Source organism: Hemitrygon akajei, chromosome 8 (genome assembly GCF_048418815.1).
Source record: "Hemitrygon akajei chromosome 8, sHemAka1.3, whole genome shotgun sequence".
In the NCBI taxonomy this organism is placed as follows: Eukaryota; Metazoa; Chordata; class Chondrichthyes; order Myliobatiformes; family Dasyatidae; genus Hemitrygon; species Hemitrygon akajei.
The window spans coordinates 116,356,189-116,379,997 of NC_133131.1; the positions used below are offsets into that span (position 1 = coordinate 116,356,189).

The following is a 23,809-nucleotide window of genomic DNA, read 5'->3' on the forward strand; positions in this document are numbered from 1 at the left end:
AGAAGCTTCTCAAAGCCAGCACAAATCCAAGGCCTGGCATTTCTGCAAACCACTATTCACTTCAAGCCAGATGAATAAATTCTTTTCAGTCACAAGCATTGAGAGAAATACACATATACTGAAAATTTGCTCAAGCTTAAAATAAAAAGTTTACATGAATGCTATGAAGCAAAGCGGAGGCTACGGACAGAATTGAACCTTGCCGTGACTAATGACTTGATTAAAGGTCTGTAGTTCTGTCACATCCAATTGTGAATGGCAGTGGACAATCAAACAACGAATAAAGACAAAGTAGCATCTTCAACAATAGCTGAGCCCAGAGGATGTGAATGCAAACTACATGACTGAAATTATTTTGAAACCAAAAATGTCAAGTGTATGATCTATCACAGCTTACGTCCCCACCACTGCAATGTTTGCTTTCAGACCATGTCACTAATTCAAAGGTGTACAATATAACTCCAGATTATTCAAAGTCACTTCCAGTACACAAGTGTGAAGGAGAATGAAGTAATTGCTATTCTGGATCCAATGCAGCACAAGAAAACACAATAAGATAAAGAATACAATAATAAAAATCACAATAACTATAAATACATATGATAGCTTATATACCTAGATTAATTGTACATCCATAAAGTGATGCTAGAAACAGAAGCGTCTGTACATAAGGTGACTGACAGGAAATGATAAAGTAGTGGTGGTTTGGGGTGTGGATGGGTGGATTAGTGAGTGGAGGTGCTGATCAGATACTGCTTGAAGAAAGTTAATGTTTTGAGTCTGGTGGCCCTGGTGTAGATGCTACTTAGCCTCCTCCCTGATGGGAATGAGACAAGTAAGCAAGGTGGGTGAGACCCTTCATGATGTTACTTGCCCTTTTCTGGCACCTTTCTGTATGTACTGTATGTCCTTGTTAGTGGTAGGCTGGTGCAGGTGATGTGTGGACAGCTTTAGCTACTAGTTGGGAGAGCCTTCCTGTCCACCACAGCGCAGTTTCTGCAGCATGCAGTGATGCAGCTTGTTTGGGTGCTCTCTACGGCGCATTTGTAAAATGATGTAAGTATAGATGTGCAAAGTCCAGGTGTCTTCAGCCTACTCAGAAAGTAGAGGCATTGGTGAGCTTTCTTGATTGTGTAAAGTGTGTTCTACCACCATGAGAAGTTGTGTGAGATGTGCAGTCCCAGGAGTTTGAAACTGGTCAGTTTCCACTGCTGTGTCAAAGGCTCAAAGGCATTTATTTTCAAAGCATGTATCCATATACAACTCTGAAATTTGTCCTCTCCAGATAGCCAAGAAACAACATGGAAGTCATTCAGAGAGGAACATCAAACCCACAACCCCGCACAAAAAATAACAACATTCTGATTATCAACCCTCAAAACACCCTTCCCCCGCATAAAAACACGCCAAGAACATCGACCCTCAAAAAACAACCCCTCCACAGCACAAAAACAGCGCATCAACCCCCAAACTGTGTCATTGATGTAAAGAGGGGTGGGAGTTCTCCTGAAATCAATAACCATCTCCTTTGTCTAGTTGACATCAAGGAAGAGATTATTTGCCTCTCTTCCTCCTCCTCTGTGTAGGCAGTCTCATATTGTTGGTGAAGAAGCCCAGTACTGTCGTGTCATCAGTGAATCTGACAATGGGAGTGGTCGGGTGCTTGGCCATGCAGCCACGCGGGAGCAGAATGTCAGCAATGTCCTCAGCGCCCGTGTTGAGGATGATGGGGAGGAAGGAGCTGTTGTGCATCTTGGCTATCTGATGTCTATTGGTTAGGAAGTCGAACATCCAGTTGCACAGGGGTGTATTTAGACCGAGGAATAGGAGTTTGTTCACCATGGTCTGTGGTACAATAGTGTTGAACATTGAACTGAAATCTAGAAACAACGTTCTGACACAAGTGTCCTAGTTTTCTAGATGTGTCGGGACCAGGTGCATGACCTCTGTCATAGAGCAGTTTTGCCAGTAAGCATTTTCATGAATGTCCAATGGGGGGGGAAAGGAATTTTTGATATGTGCTATAAGTGGCTGCCCTGAGAGTTGTTCTGTCTCCAGACTTGAGAACAGTGTCATGGACCTTTAGTAGGGAGTGCACCTCTGCATTCAGCCAAGGATTCTGGTTGAGCTGTGAGATAACCATTGAAAAGGCATAGATTGAATGGACTTTTTTCCAGGGTGTAAATGGCATAATCTTAAGGTGATTGATTAATATATTGGGAGAGGGTGTCACAGCTAAGTTGTTGTTGTTTTTTTTTTTACATACACAGAGAGTGGTGTGTGCATAGAATGCTCTACCAGGGGTAGAAACAGATACATTAGGAATATTTAAGGGAATTTTAGACAAGTACATGGATTTTAGAAAAATGGAGGATTATGTGGGTTAGGTTAATATTGGGGTAGACTAAAAGGTCAGCACAAGATTGTGGACTGAAGTGCCTGTTCTATGCTGTAATGTCCTACATTCAGAGTGTTATTAACTGAACCTACTAATAACAGCAACAAATGGTATGACCTGCCAACATATCCTATTGTTGTCCTGACGACACGCTCCAAACTAACCATGCCTTTATCTAAGCTGTTCCAGTACATCTGTAACAATGGCATCTATCTCGCCAATATGAAACGTTCTCCAGGCATTCTCTATTCATGATCTAGCTAATTCTTGTCCTCTTGATCTGTGCCCAATCATCTAGAAAATATTGGAAGGTACTAATTACTATTAGGCAGCATTTAGTTATTAATAATCTGTCTCAACTGGATTCCACTTGGATCAGTGGGGGACCAGAATACATTTCAGTCTTGATCCAATCTCTTGGTATTCAAAGTAGCATTTCATGATGCAATATTAAGGCATCCTAGTAAAATATGGATAAATGAAATTGCAGAACTCCGCCATGGATGGTCCCACATCCAGCTGCGGGGGGGGGGGGGGGGTGACAACCTCATCCCATAAAAATCCAGTGCTACAGAAACACAAACAGAAGCTCCAATGACCTCATCCTAGGGAGAGGAAAGATACAGCAAGAAGATGTGTTACACATGGGAACAATTGAAAATCTGGCCCAGGGCAGAGGACTCTGGTGAGATGCTCCTGGTGGCCTATGCCCCAACAGGGTGATGAGAGGTGGAGGAGGAGGAGGAAGAGGAAGAGGAAGAAGACGATGACGACAAATGAGATTGCATGAAAAATGTCTGCATTAATTGGAAACTATGATAACAGGAGTCTAATCTTCTGAGTCCTGGACAGAACCACAGGAATTCACCAGGCAAAGACTTAAGCTCCGACTTCACCAACAGTCATCAAAGACAAGCCCCCTATCACAAAGAGAGAAGTGGAGCTGCATGTCAATGATTGTTCCACCTGCAATGCCTTTAGAGCTTGAGGCAGACCATGCCACAATGTGGAAGACCTAATCAACACATAGACATGCACTGATAAGTGGCGAGTAATGTTCATCCCACTCAAATGTCAGGCAGTAACCATTTCTACAGAAGAAAATCTAACCATGAAGAGATGGCATTCCCTGACATTATGATCAATGAATATCCGCTAAATTCCTGTGAACCAGCATTGACCAGAAACTTAAATGGACCAGTCATATAAATAATGTGGCTGCAACAACAAGACATAGACTGGTTTCCTCCAGTAACCTTTTAAGTTACCAGTTTTGTTTTATGATACGTAGCCTAATACATTGATAAAGCAAGCCTTCTGACAGCAATAAAGGTCCTCCACCTCTGTCTGGCCTTGACCATCTTCTCTACTGTGCCCCAGGTATCATAGGTACATTTGATGTCAGAGAAATGTATGCAATATACATCCTGAAATGGTTTTTTCTTTGCAACCATCCACAAAAACAGAGGGGTGCCCCCAAAGAATGAATGACAGTTAAATGTTAAAACCCCAAAGTGCCCCCAGCTTCTCTCCCTCCCGTGCGCAAGTGGCAGCAAGCAACGATCCCCCTCCCCCCACCAGCGCCATTAATCCTCCTATTTCAGGTATGGTTCAGGATACTCATTTCTGCCTCGATGGTACAGTGCCAAGTTGTCTTTGGTCTTCTGTGTTTCCTCTGCCCTTCAGGGTCCAATGAAGTGCTGTCTTAAAGATGGAGCTGGTCTCTCACCTCATCACATGCTCAGTCGCTCTCCAACATTTCCTCATGATGATTGTAGCCATGTCCTCTTGGACAAGGCAGAAGGTTTATGTGAACTTTAGGTTTTCATCCAAGTCACATATCAGCCTGACTTGGAAATAACACTAATTCATCGTTTCTTGGTCAATAATCTGGACCTCTACACTTAACAATACTGTACAGTGGAAGTTCCTTCACCATAAGATTTACAATGGTTCAAGCAGGTAACTCACTGCCTCCTCCTTTTTAAAGATGGTCTAATGCTGGCCACACCAGTGCTAACCAGAGTCTGTGAATGAATATATTAAACAAAATACACATCAGAATCTTTTGAAAATAATTGTGAAAAACTTAGTAAAAATATCCTGCTCTTTATGGATGGTGACAGATTCTGGATATTTCTGTTATGCTATCATATTAATTTTAACAAATGAGAGCAAGATGAATTTCAGTTATGAGACCACATGAATAAGATGCAACTATTATTTTTTCGAAAACCAGGGATACTATAGACATCCAACTCTATGCTGCATTCAAGATTATACAACTGGCAATGTTTCGCTATCTAAACTTAACTGTTCAAACTTTGCAATGCATTGTCTAAATAATTCTCAAGACTTAAAACTTCAACTTACACTGAAGTGTCCATCCTATTCGTATATTAAAAATGTGATCTGAAATATCCTATTTTATACTAAAATATGCTAATCTGTAATGAATTGTTCTTCATATAAAATTCAGTCAAAACTTCAGCAAACATTTTTGCTTAGTTTGATATGGTTTGTTCTGCACTCTAATAACACTGGCTTGGCACATAATGTCCCAAGCTTCCACCAGACTAAACAAAATCACGGGCCAAAGTTATTAGAATCCAGAGAAACATCAAAAGAAAAGGTAATGTCCTAATCAGAGTATGTTGCAACACAACAAATTAACAAAATTTACCACTGGAAGATTAATTGACTATTAGTGAACTAGGTTTTATTATATGTTGCTCTAATTAATTATTATAAGGAAATCACAGATACAATGAACATTTTCATGCTTCCTTAGGTTCAAAAACCTGTGTGAAGAGGTTAATTATTGATGTGCAGTAATTGAGTGACTCAGAATTTTTTTAATGAACCACTCCAAGATTCTTTTAACATCATCCTTCTGAAATGGTGGGTATTAAAATATAGATAATAATGGTCTAATGACTCTGAAATATTCATGGCAAACAAAGAGTTGTTTTTTTTATGTATTTCTTTAACATATTTAAACTTATTCCAATTTAGAAGAAGGTCAATCAGATTCATGCCAGTTCACAGCAAAGGAATCCCATCAGACCCACTCCTATCTCCATATTTCACTGTACCCCTGCAACATTCACTCTCTCACTGCCCCCTTCCTCCAGATCTGATCCTTTGAAACTTGCCTACGCTAAGAAATATTGTACAGTCAACAATTAACCTACCAGCATAGTTTTTGGAATGTTGGAGGGAACTGGAGGAGAGAACATACAAACTTCTGACAGACAGAAACCATGCCACCTAGTATGGAACCAGGAGTAAGAAACACTAACCACTGCCCACCAGGCCACTTTAACACACATAAAATTACACTAAAATCTGTTCCTTTACATGCTGAAGCCAATAAACCCTCTAGTGCCACGCAAAGCAATTGATGAACATTTGAGAACACAAGTAAAAGCAGAAGATGTTGGAAATCCAGAGCAGATTAGGCAGCATCTGTGAAAAAGGAGAGTCAAATATGCTTCATCCAATCTGGGTAAGCAGAGAAGACAAGTTGGGTTGAAGTTGCAGGGTGGGGAGGGGGAAAGAGATAGCCAGTTGAGATAACTATATGAGTCAATAGGCTTGTAATAGTTGCTTGTCAGTATCCCAGGCTGTGCAAAAGAGATTTATATATAAAGGGAAATATCAGAATGAAGGTAGGGTGGAAACTAACAGCAAAGGAAGGAAGTGAGTTTTATAGGAGTATAGAAAGCAGCATCAATATAATTATTCATGCATTGGAAAAATAACGGGATAAAGTCTGAGGGGAACTAAAACATGAACTATTCCATGCATCCCACAAAAAGACAGGCATGTCATGGGCTGACGTGAATCAGAGTCAGATTTAATAGCACTGGCATATATCATGAAATAAGTTGTTTTGTGGCAGCAGTAAATTGCAATTCATAATAAGAAAACCTCTTACAACAAGAAATATATTTTAAAAATAAATTAGGTAAGTAATGAAAAAAGAGCCCAAAAAAAAGTGAGGTAGTGTACATGGGTTCATAGACCATTCAGAAATCTGACAGTAGTAGGGTAAGGCTGTTTCTAAAATGTTGAGTGTATGTCTTAAGCTCTTGTACCTCCTCCTTGATGGTAGTAATGAAAAGAAGGCATGCCCTGAGTGATGGTGGTCCTTAACAGCACATACTGCCTATTATGAGGCATCACCTTTTGAAGATATCCTTGATGCCGGGGAGGAGTGTGCCCACAATGGAGCTGGCTGAGTTTGCAACCTTCTGCAGCTCTTTCCAATCCTGTGCAATGGCCACTCCAGAGCTGAAGATGTATCTCAGTGCCTTCTTGGTATCAAGATAGCTGTGCAAATCTGTAGGCAGTAAGACCTGAAAGGTTTCTGACTAAGCTCTTAGGTATTACTAACACAGCAGGGTTCTTTTAATCTAATTCTTGGAGGAAGATAAAACTGCCGATAAATATCCCAGTGACAAGAATAAATAATTTTGTTTACATTCCAAAATGAACACAAAGCAAAGGGTACGAGGAAAACAGTATCCCGATGCTCATGTAAAATTATGAGGTAGATACATATTAGATAGTAGATACATTATATTACCACTCTATTAGTTCCCAGGAATTTTCATTTTAAGTAAAGACTTAGAATTGAGAATGGTGATGTGAATATCATTTACATTTAAAAGATATTTTGTGTTTTTGTACTTTAAAAACAAAATTAAAATTATGTTTTGTTCAGTTAAATTGTTACCAAATATTCAGCTTTGTAGTCAAAATAAATAGGGAGTGTTTCTTAAGCATACAACTAGTAATTTGTGAATTCCAATTAACTGTCTCCTTTTATACAAGAAAAACTTGTTCTGAGGAAAAAACAACAATGTTAACTTAGGTATGACTTACATTTCAGCTTTATTCTGATTCAAATCCTGAGGAATGTGTTTCTCAAAAACATATTTTTGTCCTGCTGAATTTCAGAAAAAAATTTAAAAATTTACAATGGATGGCGTTGCAATGAACAATTTATGAACAGCTCTGTTGGGTGTAAAACTGCTGCTGCACTATGCTCAGAGAAGAGGATGTTCAGAAACATGACTGCAGTGTCAGTTACAACACCTATCAAATAAGGATTTGCATGACAACTCCCAATCTCAGAGCAGGTTTTAACTATAGGCAGAAACATGTTTATCATCTGTGAATCCTGCCTGGCTGGAACTTTAACTGTGCTGTTAAAGACAGAACTCAGAATGTGCCCAGATACTTGCTAGTGAAAGCAGCTTCCTAGAAGTGATCAAATTAAATTGTCTGACAGCAGAAAGAGGGCATTTCTGCTTCCTAAACGATTAAACTAAGATCAGATGCGTTTACAAACTACTCAATTGATCTCTTGAGCACTATACACTCTACATTTAAGCCAATACTGGACTTCCTGGGGTATGTGTTAACCTGCATATGAATAAGGAGCAAACTATCCGGTCCCACAAGTCTACTCTGCTATTTATTAAGATTGTGGCGACATGATTGTCAGTTCAACTCTGCAAGCTGTTTTGTCCCCAGTAATCTTTCATTGCTTATCAAGAATCATCTACCTTTATCATAAAAATATTCAAAGACTCTGCTTCCACTGCCCTTGCAGAAGTGTTCAAAGGCTCACAAACTTCTAAGGTAAAAACAAATCATTCATCTGAGTTAAATCAGCATGACCCTTTTTTAAAGCAGTGATTCTCCCACAAAAGGAAATATCTCATCCACCCTTAACAAGCCTCCATAGGATTTAGAAGAATGAGAGACGGCTTGATTGAAAAATAACCCCCCCCCCCCCTTTAGCATTTCCCATGTTTCAATCAAGTTGCCTCTAATTCTTCTGTATTTCTTTTGGATACCATTCTAGCCTGTCCAACCTTCCCCTATAAAACAAATTTCTCCTTCCAGGTATTAGTTTCAAACTGATTCAGATACATTGACTTCCTTGCTTAAAAAGGGCAATACAGTGCACAGTACTCCTGATATGATCTCACTAATGTCTACGTAACAGAAGCAAAATCTCCCTGTTTTCATATTTAAATTACCCTTTCAATAAACAATAACATTCTGTTTGCTTTCGTAACTACTTGAGGGACCAGCATAATTTTGTTTTATGAATAATGCCGAGCAGCACCCAGATCACAGTACAACAAAGCTCTATCATTACTCACCATTTAGATAATATACTTTTTTCCAGAGAAAACTGACAATTACACAATTTTCAGTACGTTACCTCATTTGCTGGATCTATATCCATTTGTAGTATTCATTTGTCTTCTTTCCAACTAGCTTTTTTAAATGCCAGTAAACTTATTAACTATATCTTTGTTGTCTATGACCAAGACATATATAAACTGTAAAGAGATGAGGCTCCAGCACTGATTTCTGTGACACCCTATTGGTTACATCTTGATATGCTAATAAACACTCATTTAGGCCGACTGTATGTTTCCTGTTAGCCACCCAACCTTCTGTCCACACTATCATGTTAACTCTGCAGCACAAACTGTTGTTTTCCACAATAACTTTGATATAGCAACTTTTCATAACCCATCCAACTTCTTCTTGTAGCTAATACTCACTAATCCAGGCACCATCTTGGTGAACCTCTTTTGCATCCTTCGTAAAGCCTCTACATCATTAGCACATTCTTCAGTTCCCCTTTAGACATCACATATGTTCCTTCTTCAAAGAACTCTAGTAAGCCAAACAAGTCTGATTCCCCTTTTGCAAAATCATATTGACTTGCCTGGTTACCCTATATTTCTCAATTGGCATTACTATAATATCTTTAATTATGGTTTCTGACATTTTTCCAGGACAGATGTTAAACTGCAGTTTTCTCCACTTCCTCCAAACTCCTGCAATTTTATTTTGAAATACAAAGGAATTACATTCACTACCTTCCAATTTAATGGAACATTCAGAAGTGTAAAAACTAACACATCAAATATTTCACTAGTCACTTTCTTAAGACCTGAAGAATGCAGAAGAAAGTAACCTGACCTATGACGTCTCTGCCAGTCCTCAGAGCATTCTCGGCAATTCCATTCCTTCACTTACTTTCTCAGTAACACATTGATCTTCATAGTCCTCTAAATCCTGCAAGAATCCCTACTACACACCTTCGCCAGGGCAATTTCCAGGAACCAATTAACCAACCATCAAATACATATTTGAGATGTGAGAGGAAATAGGGGCATCCAGGGGAAACACCTACAGTAATACAGAGAATGTGCAATCTCAAAATCAGGATCAGATTGAATATCACCCACATTATGTCGTGAAATCTGTTGTTTTGCAGCAGCAACGCATTGCAATACATAATAATAAAAATGACCAATTACAGTAAGTATATATTTAAAAAATAAATTAAGTAGTTGAAAAGGAAGGGAAAACTACTGAGGAAGTGTTCATGGGTTTACTGCCCATTCAGAAATCTGATGGCAGAGGGGAAGAAGCTGTCCCTGAAATGCTGAGTGCGTGCCTTCAGGCTCCTGTACCTCCTCCTCAATGGCAGCAATGAGAAGAGGGCATGTCGTGGATTATGTGGGTCTTTAATGATGGATGCCACCCTTTTGAGGCATCACCATTTGCATATGTCCTGGATGCTGGGGAGGCCAGCACCCGTGATGGAGCTCGCTGAGTCTGTAGCTTTCTGCAGATCCAGTGCAGTGGCTCCCCTCACCCTTCATTCCAGACGGTGATGCCACCACAGTTAGAATTCTTCCTAGAGTACATCTGTAGAAATTTGCAAGCATCATTGGTGACATACCAAATCTACTCAGCCTCCTGATGTAATATAGCCACTGTCATGCCCTCCCTCAATATGCTAGACCCAGGATAGATCCTCAGGTACGTTGACACCCCAGAACTTGAAACTGCTCACCATTTCCACTTCTGATCCCTCAGTGAGGACTGGTGTGCACTCCCTTCCTGAAGTCTTTGATCTTACTGATGTTGTGCAAGGTTGTTGCGGGCTGATCTCATCAACATCAGAAATTCTGCCAACAATAGCCATGTCATCAGCAAATTTATAGACAGTGTTTAAGATGTGCCCAGTCACAGAGTCATGGGTGTATAGAGAGGAGAGCAGTGGCCTAAGTACGCATCATTGAGGTGTGCCAGTGTTGATTGACAGCGAGGAGTTGTTATTTCTGATCCGCATAGACTGATCTCCCACTGAGGAAATCAAGGATCCATTTGCAGAGGGAGGTACAAAGGCCCAAGGTTTGGAGCTTGTTGATTATAATTGAGGCTATGATTGTGTTGAACGCTGAGCTGCAGTCAATAAACAGCAGCCTGACTAGAGTATTACTATTGTCCCAGTAATCCAGGGCCAACAGGAGAGTCACTGATATTGCATCTGCTGCAGACCCATAATGGTGATAGGCATGTTGCCATGGGTCCAGTTTCTTGCTGAGGAGGGAGTTGGTTCTAGCTATGACCAACTTCTCAAAGCACTTCACTGCAGTAGATGTGCGTGCCACTGGGCGATATATGTTGTGGCAGCTCATCTTACTCTTCTTGGAGACGAATATGTTGTTTCCCTTTTGAAGCAGGTGAGAACCTCTGACTGCAGCAATGAGAGATTGAAGATGTCCTTGACCCCTACCAAGTACACCATCAGGGCCTGACGCTTTACAAGGGTTCACCCCTTGTAAGATGTTCTGATATCGGCCTCTGAGACAAAGATCACAGGGTCAACAGATACTGTAGGGATTTGCATTGATGAAGTTTCATTATCCCTGTCAAAGTGTGCTTAGAAAGTGTTGAGCTCATCTGGTAGTGAAGCATCACTGCCATTCATGATGAGGTTTCGCTTTGTAGGAAGTAATAGCTGGCAAACCCTGCTGGAGCTGACGTGCATCTGATTCTGCCTCTAACCTCAATCAGAATACACATACACATTATCAGGTGTCAGGACTGAGCTAGGATCACTGCCTCTGTGAGTCAATCTGCAGCTCCAGCAATTGGCTCAGCACCATTTCTCAAGAGTTTTTAATTTTCCAGATTCCCTTACCCCCATACTGACCTGGAAAGCAGTGAAACAGGCCTCCAGGCCCACCAATTTCAAGCCGCCATTGTATCTATCTACAAGAACACCACTTACCTGTACTCTTCTATAACTTGGCAACTGAAGAACTAAATGTTATATTCTCTTCAATTAGCTTGGACTTAGGATGAATTGTCAAATCAAAGTCAATCCAATTGTGAAATCCTATTACGCTGACAGTAAATTTGCATGGAAGAACTGAAGGCCTACTACTAGAAACAAATTAAAGACTCTAAAAACTCCCCAGGATTTACAGCTGACTCACATCCACAAATAATGCTTTGGTTTTGCCACCCGTGATTCCAATTAACCAAACGAGTAACCATATGTATTATATGGTCCTCTCTAATTTTATGATTATAGCAATAACTTAAGGATAAGAGCTACAGAGAGGTTTCATGGATATTTTACCCCTGGAAAGCAAATTGTTAAGTAGTCTTCATTACTGCATGCCAATCTTAAAAAATATCTAGTTTAAATAAATAAAATTTAAAACCTTACCTGTTCGTCCACTTTTTTTAAAAAACAAGTTATCCCTATTTTGGCATCTGGGCAATGATGCCAATATAAACCTGTTCCTAATTGTCCTCAAGATAAGTTTGAGCCACTTTCTTGAAATCACATCCTTCTGGTGAATATGCTGTTTCATGGGAGTTCTAATATATAGAACAGGTTACAATTAAAAACTGGTAATATATTTCAGTATTGGGATATTAAGTGAATTGGAGGGGAACCAGTAGATGGTGTTCTTGTGTACTTTAAAAGTACAGATTGTGGGTTTGGGAGATGCTATCGAAGTTGTTTACATGAATGACCGAAGCGTATTTTGACAAAGGCATATGGTGCCACCATTTGTGATGAAGTGAGTGAATACTCCAGGTGATGGATGAGGTGCCCATCAAGTGCACTGCTTTACCTAGATAGTGATGATTTACCTTAATATTGTTGGAACTGCATGTGCCCAGGCAATAAGCCAATATTCTGTGGAGCTCTCAAATTGTATGTTGTAGATATTGGAAGTGGTGCAGGAGGTGAGTCAACTAATGTCTTTCTATCATAACTGGATCATTTATGTGGCTCGTCCAAGAGAATTTCTGGTCAAAGATCACTTCCTGGCTGTTAACTGTAGGGCACTTAGCAATGGCAATGCAGTTGAATGTCAATTATAACTGAAAGGCAAAAAACTGCCAACCATGGACAAACAGAATAAAACACAAAATAATGGGAATACCTAGTATCTGTGGTAAGAGAAGCAGAACTAACATCTCAGATGTGATGAAAAATCACGTTAAGTCTGTTTCTCTTTCAACAGATATGGTCTGAGCATTTTATTTTTATCTAATAGTGCTTCATTTACACCACATTCTATATTCACAGTATGGGTTCCTCTGCATTAGAGAATCCAAATATTGTTTGGGTACCACTTCCAGGGCAATAATTCCCAATTCCATATATTTCCCAAGAAGGGCCCTGAGCTTTTGGTAGTCTGTCACTTTAATTCTTTGTAAGAGCCTGACCCCATACACAGTTCCGATTAAGTCTAATGCAAAACCCGAAGAAGAGAATTGTTTTTTTTAATCTATGAAAGTTTACAGCCTTTCAGACTCAAAAGCAAATCAGCAAACAAAGCTTAGCACCATGTGCCAAAACTGGACAATACTTACAACAGATCATCAAACTGAAACATTAACTCAGTCTTTCTAGTATTTATTTTATTCTAACAACTTCAGTATTCTGCATCTCTTAGCAATTTTTCTCTGCCATTTCTTTCTACTTACATCTTCTCCTAACACATCAGTTGCAACTGATAGGTCACAAAGTCTCTCAGCACCTTTTCTGTCAATCAGTTCATCCTGGCCACCTTTTTAATCACACCCCTTCTCCTTTTTCAGCAAATCAAAGTTGTTTTCATTTCTAACTTTACCCTGTTCTGGTGGAAGCTCATCTTAAAATATAACTCTGTTTCCATTTCACAAATGTTGCCTAATTTGCTGAGAATGTTTTTTTTTGCATTTTGTTTTAATTTCATAATGTCAAGATAGGTGAGTAGACTCCCTTGGCAGAAACGTTCATTGCTTGAAACTTTCAGGCATGGCTGTTACTTGCCACTTATCTGACAATGTCCAACAATTATCTAGATTCTAGATTCTACTCAATACACATATAGAACGTTGTCTGTATAATTTGCTGAGCAGTAGTGAGTGGAATTGATCACTGTACAATTGTTAACATCTATGCAAATGCCTGCCTGGTGATTGATGAAGCAGCTGAAGATTGTCAGAGCCATGACAGTGCCTTAAGAAATTCCAGTAGTGACTGGGATGGTTGACTTTCAAAAGTCAAATGATCTTCTGTTGTTTGAGGTATGAACATTTTCTCCTCTGTGTCCACACCTCATTTTAACCAGTAGTCCACAATGCCAAAGTATTAACTGTCACTCATTTCAGCTCTAATCTATCTTGGCTATGATGATGTCTGGGATCAAGTTGACCAACTTATTTCTTCTTACCTACCTATTACTTCCCCCCCCCCCCCCCAGTGCCCCTCCTCCTTTCCTTTCTCCTATGCTTCACTCTCCTCCCCTATCAGATTCACTTTATCTCTAGCACTTTACTCATCTCAGCCACCTGGCTTCAACCATAACCTTCCAGCTAGCCTTCTTCTCCTCCCCCCCCCCCCCTTTATTCTGGCATCTTCCCCCTTCCTTTCCAGACTTGAAGAAGGGTCTCGGCCTGAAACGTTGACTGCTCATTTTCATGAATGCTGCCTGACCGGAAATGTTCTGGGGTATTTTGTGTGTGTGTGTGTTGTTTTGGATTTCCAGCATCTGCAAAATTTCTTGTGTTTATGGGCAGTAATCAGTTGGATTAGATTTGTCCTTATTTTTGCAAATAGGACAAGCCTGCACAACTTTCTACATTCTGTACTATAAATACTGTCTGCCTTTTAATCTTTGTTGCAGACAACGCTATCAGATATTTCTTGATCGATATCCTATGGAGTAAGTAACGTGAAGATTGGCTGAAGATTAGCTTCAGAATGAAGCCGAGATAGATTATCTACTCAGTACTCAGGGTGAATATTTTTGTGAATACTTCAAACTTTCTTTCAGCACACGTGCTGGACCTGTTGTCACTGAGGATGGGATATTTTTACAGCCCCTTTCTTTTGTTAGTTGTTCAATTACCCACAAGCATTAATAACCAGATGTAAAAAGGGCTACAGGGTTTTGATTTGATTCATCAGTTATCAGATCTCTTATCTCTATCTCATGCTATTTTTGCAGTTTCACTTCATTTCTAAATATGCCTGGTGTTCTTTGCAGTGTGCCCCTCATTGAACCTGGGCCGTTTCCTTGGGCTGATTGTAATGGAAGAGAGAAGGGTACACTGGAGCATGAGATCACACATTTTAGTGTGCTCTTCCGCTGCCACTGATGGTCTGTTGTATCTCAGGGATACCCAGCCTTGAGCTGCCAGATCTGCTCCGAATCTGTCATATCTAACAGAGTTTTAGTGCCACACATTACAATGAACTGTGACCTCAGTGTAAACAGCCTTTGTCTCCACAAGGACTGCATCTACAAATACTGTCATAGATTGATACAACTACTTCAGGTGACTAAGCAGGATATAGTGAAAAATGTTCATCCCTCATGTTGATTCACTCACTATCTGCAACAAGCAGTCTGATAGCAATATCCTTCAGCACTAAGTGGTTCAGTCTATGGTGGTATTATCAATCCACTTGGGGTAACGGCAATGCTGTTCTCACACAGTCAGTACCCTTGCTACTTCCAGTGCTTCTTCCAGCTGGTGATTAGCATGGAGTAACGGAGCTCCATCAGTTCCCACAAGGTGGCAGATAGTAATCAGGAGGGGAGTGCTTTTACCCGTTTGACCACGGGCCACTTTCTCCTTTTGTATCTGTTCCAAAGTGTCGCTTTCTCTGAGGGGTTTATCCTGTGACAGGTTCACGGATCGAGATAGAGGAATCTGGCATATTGCAAGGACTAATATCTGGCTACGACTGGACTAGTTTGTGCAACAGCTCTCCTTGTTTTAACACAGCAGTGTCCAGATGTTTGTAAGGAGGACTTTGCATGAATGACAGGATTCAGACTGACCTTGCCACGTCCACATTTGGTGCTTATGTTGATGACGGCAGGTCTGTGGGTTTTTTTTTAAAAAGGAGCGGCTACAGTACAACTAAGTGGTCTACTACTATTTAAGAGTTAACCAAAGGATCCAGAATTACTGGAAGGTAGGGATGGCAGGATTCCTCCCATGAAGAACATTAGTGAACTTGGTGATCAGGTTTAAAGACAATCCCGTGGCCGTCATAGTGATGACTAATCTTCTGTTTTTATTCCAGATTATTGATTTGAAATTGAATTCTGTCAATTCAGGTTAAACTTAACTTTATCACCGTACATGTAAATTCTACATATTCACAAATTTGCAAGGAGGAAGAAGTATAGGCTAACCAGGTATATAGAGTTTTAAAATAATATGTTAAGAGATGAGATGAAAAAAACCCAGAAACTAGCATTCATATATTGTCACATTAAAGTTTCTCTAAGTGCATCACACATGAATTGCTTTTTATTTTTCGGAGTGCATTAACTGTAGTCATACAGAACACCCATCCCACAAATGGCAAAGGGAATAAGTAACTAGCCAGCCTGTCTTTGTACTTTTGCTTATTATGAATGAATACTCATGACTATTTGCCATCACAGAGGAGAATCCCTTATATGAATTACACTGGGCTTTACTGTGGGATTGTTAATACTGTCCTGAAATGTGAGAGGAGCTTTGCTGAACCACAGCTTTAATTATGCACCACCCCTTCAATACTAGACTGGTGTGTCAGCCTTCTTATATATTCAAGTCTTGCACAGCGCTCAAGTTCAGAGCTTTCTGATTCCGAAGTGAGCAACATAAACAATATCTTAAACTATTTTATGATTTGTGATGTCTGGGCTCTTAGTTCCTGATGCAGAGAACCAATGAATTGGTGGCAATTGCAACACAGCCTTGACCTTTCACAGAATTTTTTCACACATTGATATGAAAAGTGATCAACCCAAAATGTGAATTACTTTTCCCCTCTACAGATGGTGTCTGATTTGCTCTGTATTTCTAACATATTCTGTTTTTCTTGCTTAAGATTTACAACATCTGTGTTTTTTTTTTGGCTTTCTGATCTTTGGATATTTGGCTCCGTAATTGAGTTATCTATACTTTACGCTTGCCACTGCAAATGTGAGATCTGCACTTCAGGAACTGGTGCTACAAGCACTCCCATCTACACAGATATAAAAGCTGCTGAAGCATAATTGATATATTAATTAAAATGATAAAAAGTAATTTCTCTTAATATATGTTAATATTGTGGCTACAGCTATTAGTTGGATATTTCAATTTAAAACTTGATGAAACATTTATAAAGTGCTTTTGTATTGAAATAATTGCTATTCCATACAATATATTTTCAGAAATTACGAACTTAAATTACAGATTTAAATCCATGTTGCCAAACCCAAAGGCAAAAGGATAGGTGGATATCAACATCGGCTTTATCAATATATTGAGCTGAACTACTATCGATGGCCATGTTTTCGAAGGCAAGCTTCTGACTTGAGCTGTGAGAGAAATTGTGAGAATTGAATCTAGGTTATTTCTTTACCAAAGTGGTATATTTTGTGTTTGCCTACATTTTCTCCTTAAAAGTATATCAGGCATCCCATGTGTTATGGATATTTTGTGCATAAATTCTTACTTTATTTAAATATTGAAATTTCATCTTTTGCTTTAACGATGAGCTTGTAGACTGTACACAGAACAACATTGTAGAAATGGTAGTAATACGTTTTGTACATAAATAAAAAAGCTAAGTTATAAAACAAATGTGCTAAACTCTTCTTTCAGTAGCAGATGTTTCTCTAGCGTAATGACTAGTCTGGAAAGGATTCTAAGCTTTATATAATGAGCATGGGTGTGAATCCAAAACTATTCAAGTCTTTTGAAATCATTTAATCTGCACAAAAAACCTTGACTTTATCTGTCACTCTTTAGAAAGAGAAGCACAGCACTGTCAGAATTTTGCTACTGTTACATCAGATGATATCTTCCTGCAGAACATGTCATTCCATTGCAATGAAAAACAATGTATCTGACATTAACTCATTGAGCAATGGAAGACTTCTACAACAATCAGTTTTAAAATGTTTTATGAAAAATTACCAGTTAAATGATGAGAACCTTGTGAAGTGTTCATTATACTCAGATTATAAATTCAAACTTATAAATATTATTAGTTGAGCCCCAAGATTACAGGATTGCTTTCCAGTATCCATCATTTCAGTCAAATTGTACATTGTATTGAATTTTTCAAAGATAGAACATTTCTAGGATTCTAGTTACTTTCTGCAGTAATCTAATGTCAAACTTGTTGAGATTGTTGCTTCAGTTTAGGTATCATTATTACTAATTTACAATGAACAAATCTCAGAAGATGATGGGAAAATTCCTTACAATGTACAAGAAAACCACAAGTTCCCAATCATGAATATTACAGATTATTTATAAACACTTGCAATTCTGACAGCTATAAATCATAGAAATGCAAAACCTTTGAACATCTGTAAGCGTTTTGAAAATAAGATTTATACATTGCTGACTTTGGTGTGAAAAGTTGCAGTCTTTGATAAGATTTAAATAAGTCTTCAGATTTTATTCATTACTACTCTTTCTAAACTACTTTACTAAAGCCCTTTAAATACCTGGGAGAGGGGGCATTCTTTTGCCAGTGTGCTCTGGTTCATTTCTTTCAGTAGTTCCTTCAGAGCATTTCTGACGGTTGTGTGTGTCCACTGTTCAGGTGGCAAGTCTTCCAGTTTTGGGCAACTGCATGATAGAATATATCATATAAAGGGGGGAAAAAATAGGACATTTCAGGACTGATTCCTGGTGCAACATTCCTTCAAGATAGACAGATTTCATTTGGCACATCAAGCAGATGCATCTAGAGATTGCTCTCAGTCTCCTGATTGTTCTGATTAGTTAATTACTTTATACAACACATCTGCTGTATTGATGCATGAATTATACATCAGCTGCATGTGGCGACTATTATTCCTTGTTACTTCTACCTTCTTGCTCCAATGCGTTTGGTAAAATAATTCAGGCATTTAGAGATTTGGAAGTTAAAGACAGACATGAAATAATAATGACGCCATGCAATCATCAAAGCCAAGGGACTAGCATGTTGTCACTAACCTGTGCAACTGAATTTTCAGTGTGACCACATGATACACATCCTGCAGCATGTCTGCTACTGTGGCATCCGGTGCATCTGTCACATACGAGAGAGGGACTGGATTCCACTTCCCAACCTGGATCAGGCCTGTGATAGGCAACATTAGGTAGAGTGAGTAACCTCAACTGTCAATTTCCCTGTGTATGATAATACTTTTAAAAAGACAATATATTACATTTCTTAAATTATTTTGATCTGATTTAAAATTATTTAAGATTTCATCGATCATGCTTACATGTAAAAAAATTTCAAAAAAGTGCAAATTTGCCACAACGATTTATTACTCTTGCTCTGCTCCCATTAACTGGCTCAAATATACTTAACAACTGTCATTACGAGAGTTGTTTTGGTGCACTGGATATAAACACATAAGAGTCAATAGAAAATTAAATTAAGTGATGAAAGCAAAATAAATTGAAATATTTTAATATCAAAACAAATAAAAATAGAATTTGCTAGTATTAAGATATAAAATATTGGAAATATGTTCAAAATCATTTATAATGTTTCTCTTCTGTTTGGATTATCAAAACTTACATGAAACACAAAATAATTTTCATCTCAGCAAAAAACCAGATGAGTTCTTCATAAAATAATAAACTCAATATTTTGTATACACATGCATTATAATAATATTCTGTATGGACAAAATCATTTGTTTGATACACGGCACAAAAACACCAAAATAAATATTTATTGTTCCTTCTTCATGACAAGATCATAAAGGGTATTTATCTTTACCTCAAATAATTCCATTAAAATCTGGATTTTATGTAATAAATTCCATTACTTTTCTATTACTGTATCAAATTGTTAAAGAAACAATTTTAATGAAAAAAGGTTCAAGATACATCTTTCATGTGTAATATGTGGTAGTTCTCATTATTTTCAAGTTTCTGAAATGAAGCATCATTTATTACTGAACTTTCTTTGGGATTTACCATTTGTATTAATGCATTTCATCTTCCGACATGTATCTAAACTGATTTTTCATCATTACACATGAAAAATAATTAATATTTGAAGTGTGTTAATAATTGATATCAATATAACTGAGCAAAAAGAAATAATATATTATTCTACATCAGGGTGTGAGTGCAAAACTATGTACCTTTTGCCTGTGCTGCAGAACTATGGGAATATCCAAGAGAAAGGAGTGCCATCTCCACTAGTTGGTTAAACAGCATGTCCTTCCGTACCAGAACAAACTCTGCATGCTCTTCTTTACTTTCATACTCAATTGGACTTTCAAAGTGTTCCACCACACAGAAAACAGGGAGCATATTTCCTACAAACAATAAGACATGTCATATATATTTTTATAGTACATAGAATGTGTAACTATAGATTCAATATGATTTTTAGGTACCAGCTATATGTTATGGACCACTAAAAATGCATTTTAACAACACTTTGTATCAAACTAAGCAAATTTATGAATCAAAGTAGAAGGTGCTGGGAACACTCAGCAGGTCGGGCAGCATCTGGGGTAAAAAGATGCCATATTGGCAGCTTCCTCAGATGTCATCTCACCTTCTGAGTATTTCTAACATTTTCTGATTTTTTAATGATTTCTAATAATTCTTTGAAGTTTGATGCAAATGGATTACATGTAATGCATTTGAGGAATCGCATGGTCATTGTATCCAAAAGCTATATGTTATAAAATAAAATTTGTTGGTCTAGTTACTTCTTTAAATTACAGAATGTTTGATAACTACAATTTTTATTAAGGAACCAATTTACATCTGATCCAGATCATGCATTACATAAAATTATATCCTGTCTTTAAAATATTACAGCATTAATCATTATTGCACTTGAGAGTGATATGCAGGTTAGTCCAATTTTCTCTTAGAATATATAATGTCTGATAAATCTAAAATCATTAGAATTGTTTAGGACATTGATAATATAAGTTATTATTAATTCACTACATTTTTCCCCAAGCAGTCAACATCTTCCTTTTTTTAAAAAGAGGATAATCTTTAATGATCTCTTGGTGCTCTGTATTATTAACACTTGGCAGAATTTCCAGACTGACAACTTCATAACCTTCTAGCATTAAAGCAGTAAGTGATGGTCACTGATCAGTTCTAAAAATACTCAGTGTTGTATATGTGAAAAGCAGCATGAAACTTTCACATTAGCTTTATGAGTCTATGTAAACAACACATCTGCTGTAAGATGTACTCAAATATATAGAATCCTTGTCCAAAGCTGTACTGGCATACAGTCTGCAAATACCACATAAAGCCAGATGCAGGTGAATTCTTCTACTCAGGAATTTATGGTGCTTATAGCTTTGTAGGGAACATAAGACTGTTTGATTCTGCTCCAGTTCTTGATGGTAAATGTTAATACACTGTTTGAAAACTGTAATAAATTTATCCTGGCTTCCTTTATACATATATGCATTTGGCTAACAATCAATAAATAGGGTAATCATAAGCAGAGGCCAAGGAATTTGCTGAAGTGCCTTTTTCCAATTCTAATAGATAAAGATCTAACAATACAGACTGCTGTGTCCATTCATTTCATAAATAATACATTCCTTGTTGTCTGCAAATAGAGGAAAACTAAATGATTGTACCATAAATGTTATGGCAGTTTGAACAATAAATTATCCTGCCTTCAAACTACTTTATTTTCATAAATATACTGGCATGTGAAAGGACTGCATACATTTATACTGTGCTCTGAAGGAAATTTGCTGTGCTTTACCATGGGAATCTTTAACCACCTATATTTCTATACTAGTGAAATCAGGTTGCACACACTGGTACCTTTTTTATTACCGATTTTCACCAGCTGGCCCGTGTGTTTGAGTGAGCCTCCAGTCACTTTGGCACCCATGCTACCCAGTCTGCTGCGGGTGGAGAGACTTCCATTCTGCTCCAAGCGGGGGATCTTAGCCGGGGGACCTTTAGGATCAATGAGATTGTTGTTTTTTTCTGAATTCTCCTTCACTTGCACTGTTTCACTGGGGTTTTCCATGCTCACCATCAACTCTCAGAGATAACCTACCAAGTTTAAAGAAAACCACTTCAAGATATTACTGAGGTCAGACTTGACAACAAATATAGAGGATTAATGTGGAATGTCCAGATTTTCTAACACCAACTATTTTATTTAAGAATTAAGATCTCTGAAACTTTACAGCACAATAAGACAAAAGAAAATACCAGCCCTTCAGAAAAGGTTTCATGGATGTCAAAATGCAAGATCATCTACATTATCTGAATCTGAAGCTGCTAAAGTGAAAATTTTGTCATCTTAAAGTTAAATGCATCCTCAAATCACAGAACATTCCGTAATACCAGAATTCACTTTCCAAATGTTGGTGCCAATGCACAGACTTCAGGCCAGTGTACATCACAAAATGAATGGTCACATCTGAAAGGTGTTCCAATTTTTACTTGGTACCGGCTATTTAAAATTATAACTGAAAGATAAAATACCTATTGCAACATAACATAACATTAAGATTTCTACTACTCTTATCTTTCATGAACTACAGCAAATTCCACTTTTCATTGACCACTGTGACATAGGATTATTTCTTGAGGAAGACATTCTCATCCCAGCATCGCATTGCTAACTAGCAGCCCAGTGCCTTTCAGGCAAATACTGCACTATCTCATTTTCAGCATACTTCACAACTTTTTCTGCGCTACCAATTCCGTGTGTTTTACAAATTCCACTCCAGGATTTCACGTTTACATTTATTTAGAAAAAAAAAGACAAAGAAACAAACTAACCAAAGCTGCCTGGGTACACACACACACACACACACACAAAATGCTAAACGTTATCGGGTGGCATTTAAAAAAAAACTACAAGAAATACATTTTTGATCGCAAGTAACTCACCCACTCCTATGCGCAGAGCTAAAAGCCAAACTTCCAAGGCATAAGAAAAATAGCAACTCTTCGCTTCGGACTCTTCATGAAAACTAACAGCCGGACGGGTTGGTTTCTGGATAGTATTTAGCTCCCAAATATTCACTCTTTGACTCTCTCTGTCTTTGAATGAGATGTTTTAAAAGAGAAAAAAAATCTTCGCTCTTGGGGTGTTGAAGGACAGGGGGAAAGTGTCTGATTGGGCGGGGGAGACAGCTAATCTTAAGGTTATATAAAAAAAAGGACAACTTGGGACGTGGGAGTGATGTATATGGTTTTCAGCTCCAAAAAGTCAGTGACTTTTTGTTGTTGCTACTGTTAGAAAGTCCAGTCCAGGCTGTGGGGTTTGGTGGCGGTAGCTGGCTGGCGGCTGTCTCTGCCTGGGCTTTTTTTTCTCTCTCTCTCCTCCTCAGTCAGGACGGAGCCAAGCGGCTTCACATTAAATTATTAGTTGCTTTGAGACTCATCACTCCCCTCCTCTCCCCTTCGCTTTTCTCCTCTCAGTGGTGAGAAAATAACCCTTCCAAACATCCCGCTCTCAGGCACCGACACTCCAACCGCCCTCCGGACTGCTTTTCGATTGCATCACTCCTTGTAACTGTCAGAGTAATTTGTTGAAGAAAATAATAATAAAAACAAGGGAGGGGGTGGGAGAGAGAAAGCGAGAGAGAGAGAGGACAATTTCCGGCAGGCGCGCAAGAATTTTTAATCAGCTTGATTACTGTAAGACGGCTCTGCATTTATTACAGATAATAATACCACATGATCAAATAATTATAGCACTGGCTCAGCCTCAGGGCTGGAAAAGAGGAGGGGGGGGGCGAGTCAACAACAAACAGGAGGAGCTTTTTAACTCGTCACCGCATGCTATCGGCACTGTTGGTGTGTGTCTGTAAGTAAGAGGCGGGTGGAGGGCTGGTGGGACCAGGAGACAGTCTTGACCGGAGCAGCAACAACATCGAACAGTCAAATGCCAACCGGACTGGAAATTATTTCATGCATCAAGACATGATAGGGTTTGTTCCGCGGGAGGCGGCCAGATGGATGCTTTACACACACACACATACACACACACTTGCACCTGCACACGGACATAGATCTAAACATACGCGCAGTGAA

General features: G+C 38.6%; 1 protein-coding gene across 7 annotated transcripts in view; it reads right to left on the reverse strand.

The window, feature by feature from the left end:
• The window catches only part of LOC140732179 (DNA-binding protein SATB1-like), a 139,721-nt gene that overhangs the window by 101,108 nt on the left and 14,804 nt on the right, over positions 1-23,809 (reverse strand). For 2 of the 7 annotated variants that reach the window (XM_073054432.1, XM_073054430.1), the window contains exons 2-5: positions 21,575-21,811; positions 19,900-20,076; positions 18,749-18,875; positions 18,253-18,376 (exon numbers count right to left, since the gene is read on the reverse strand). In XM_073054432.1, the coding sequence (XP_072910533.1) occupies positions 18,253-18,376; positions 18,749-18,875; positions 19,900-20,076; positions 21,575-21,794 (648 nt within the window). In that variant the 5' untranslated portion in view covers positions 21,795-21,811. Of the gene's footprint in view, positions 1-18,252; positions 18,377-18,748; positions 18,876-19,899; positions 20,077-21,574; positions 21,812-22,660; positions 23,298-23,809 lie in introns of those variants that run through there. The other 5 variants (XM_073054431.1, XM_073054433.1, XM_073054434.1 and 2 more) reach the window with 5 other exon arrangements.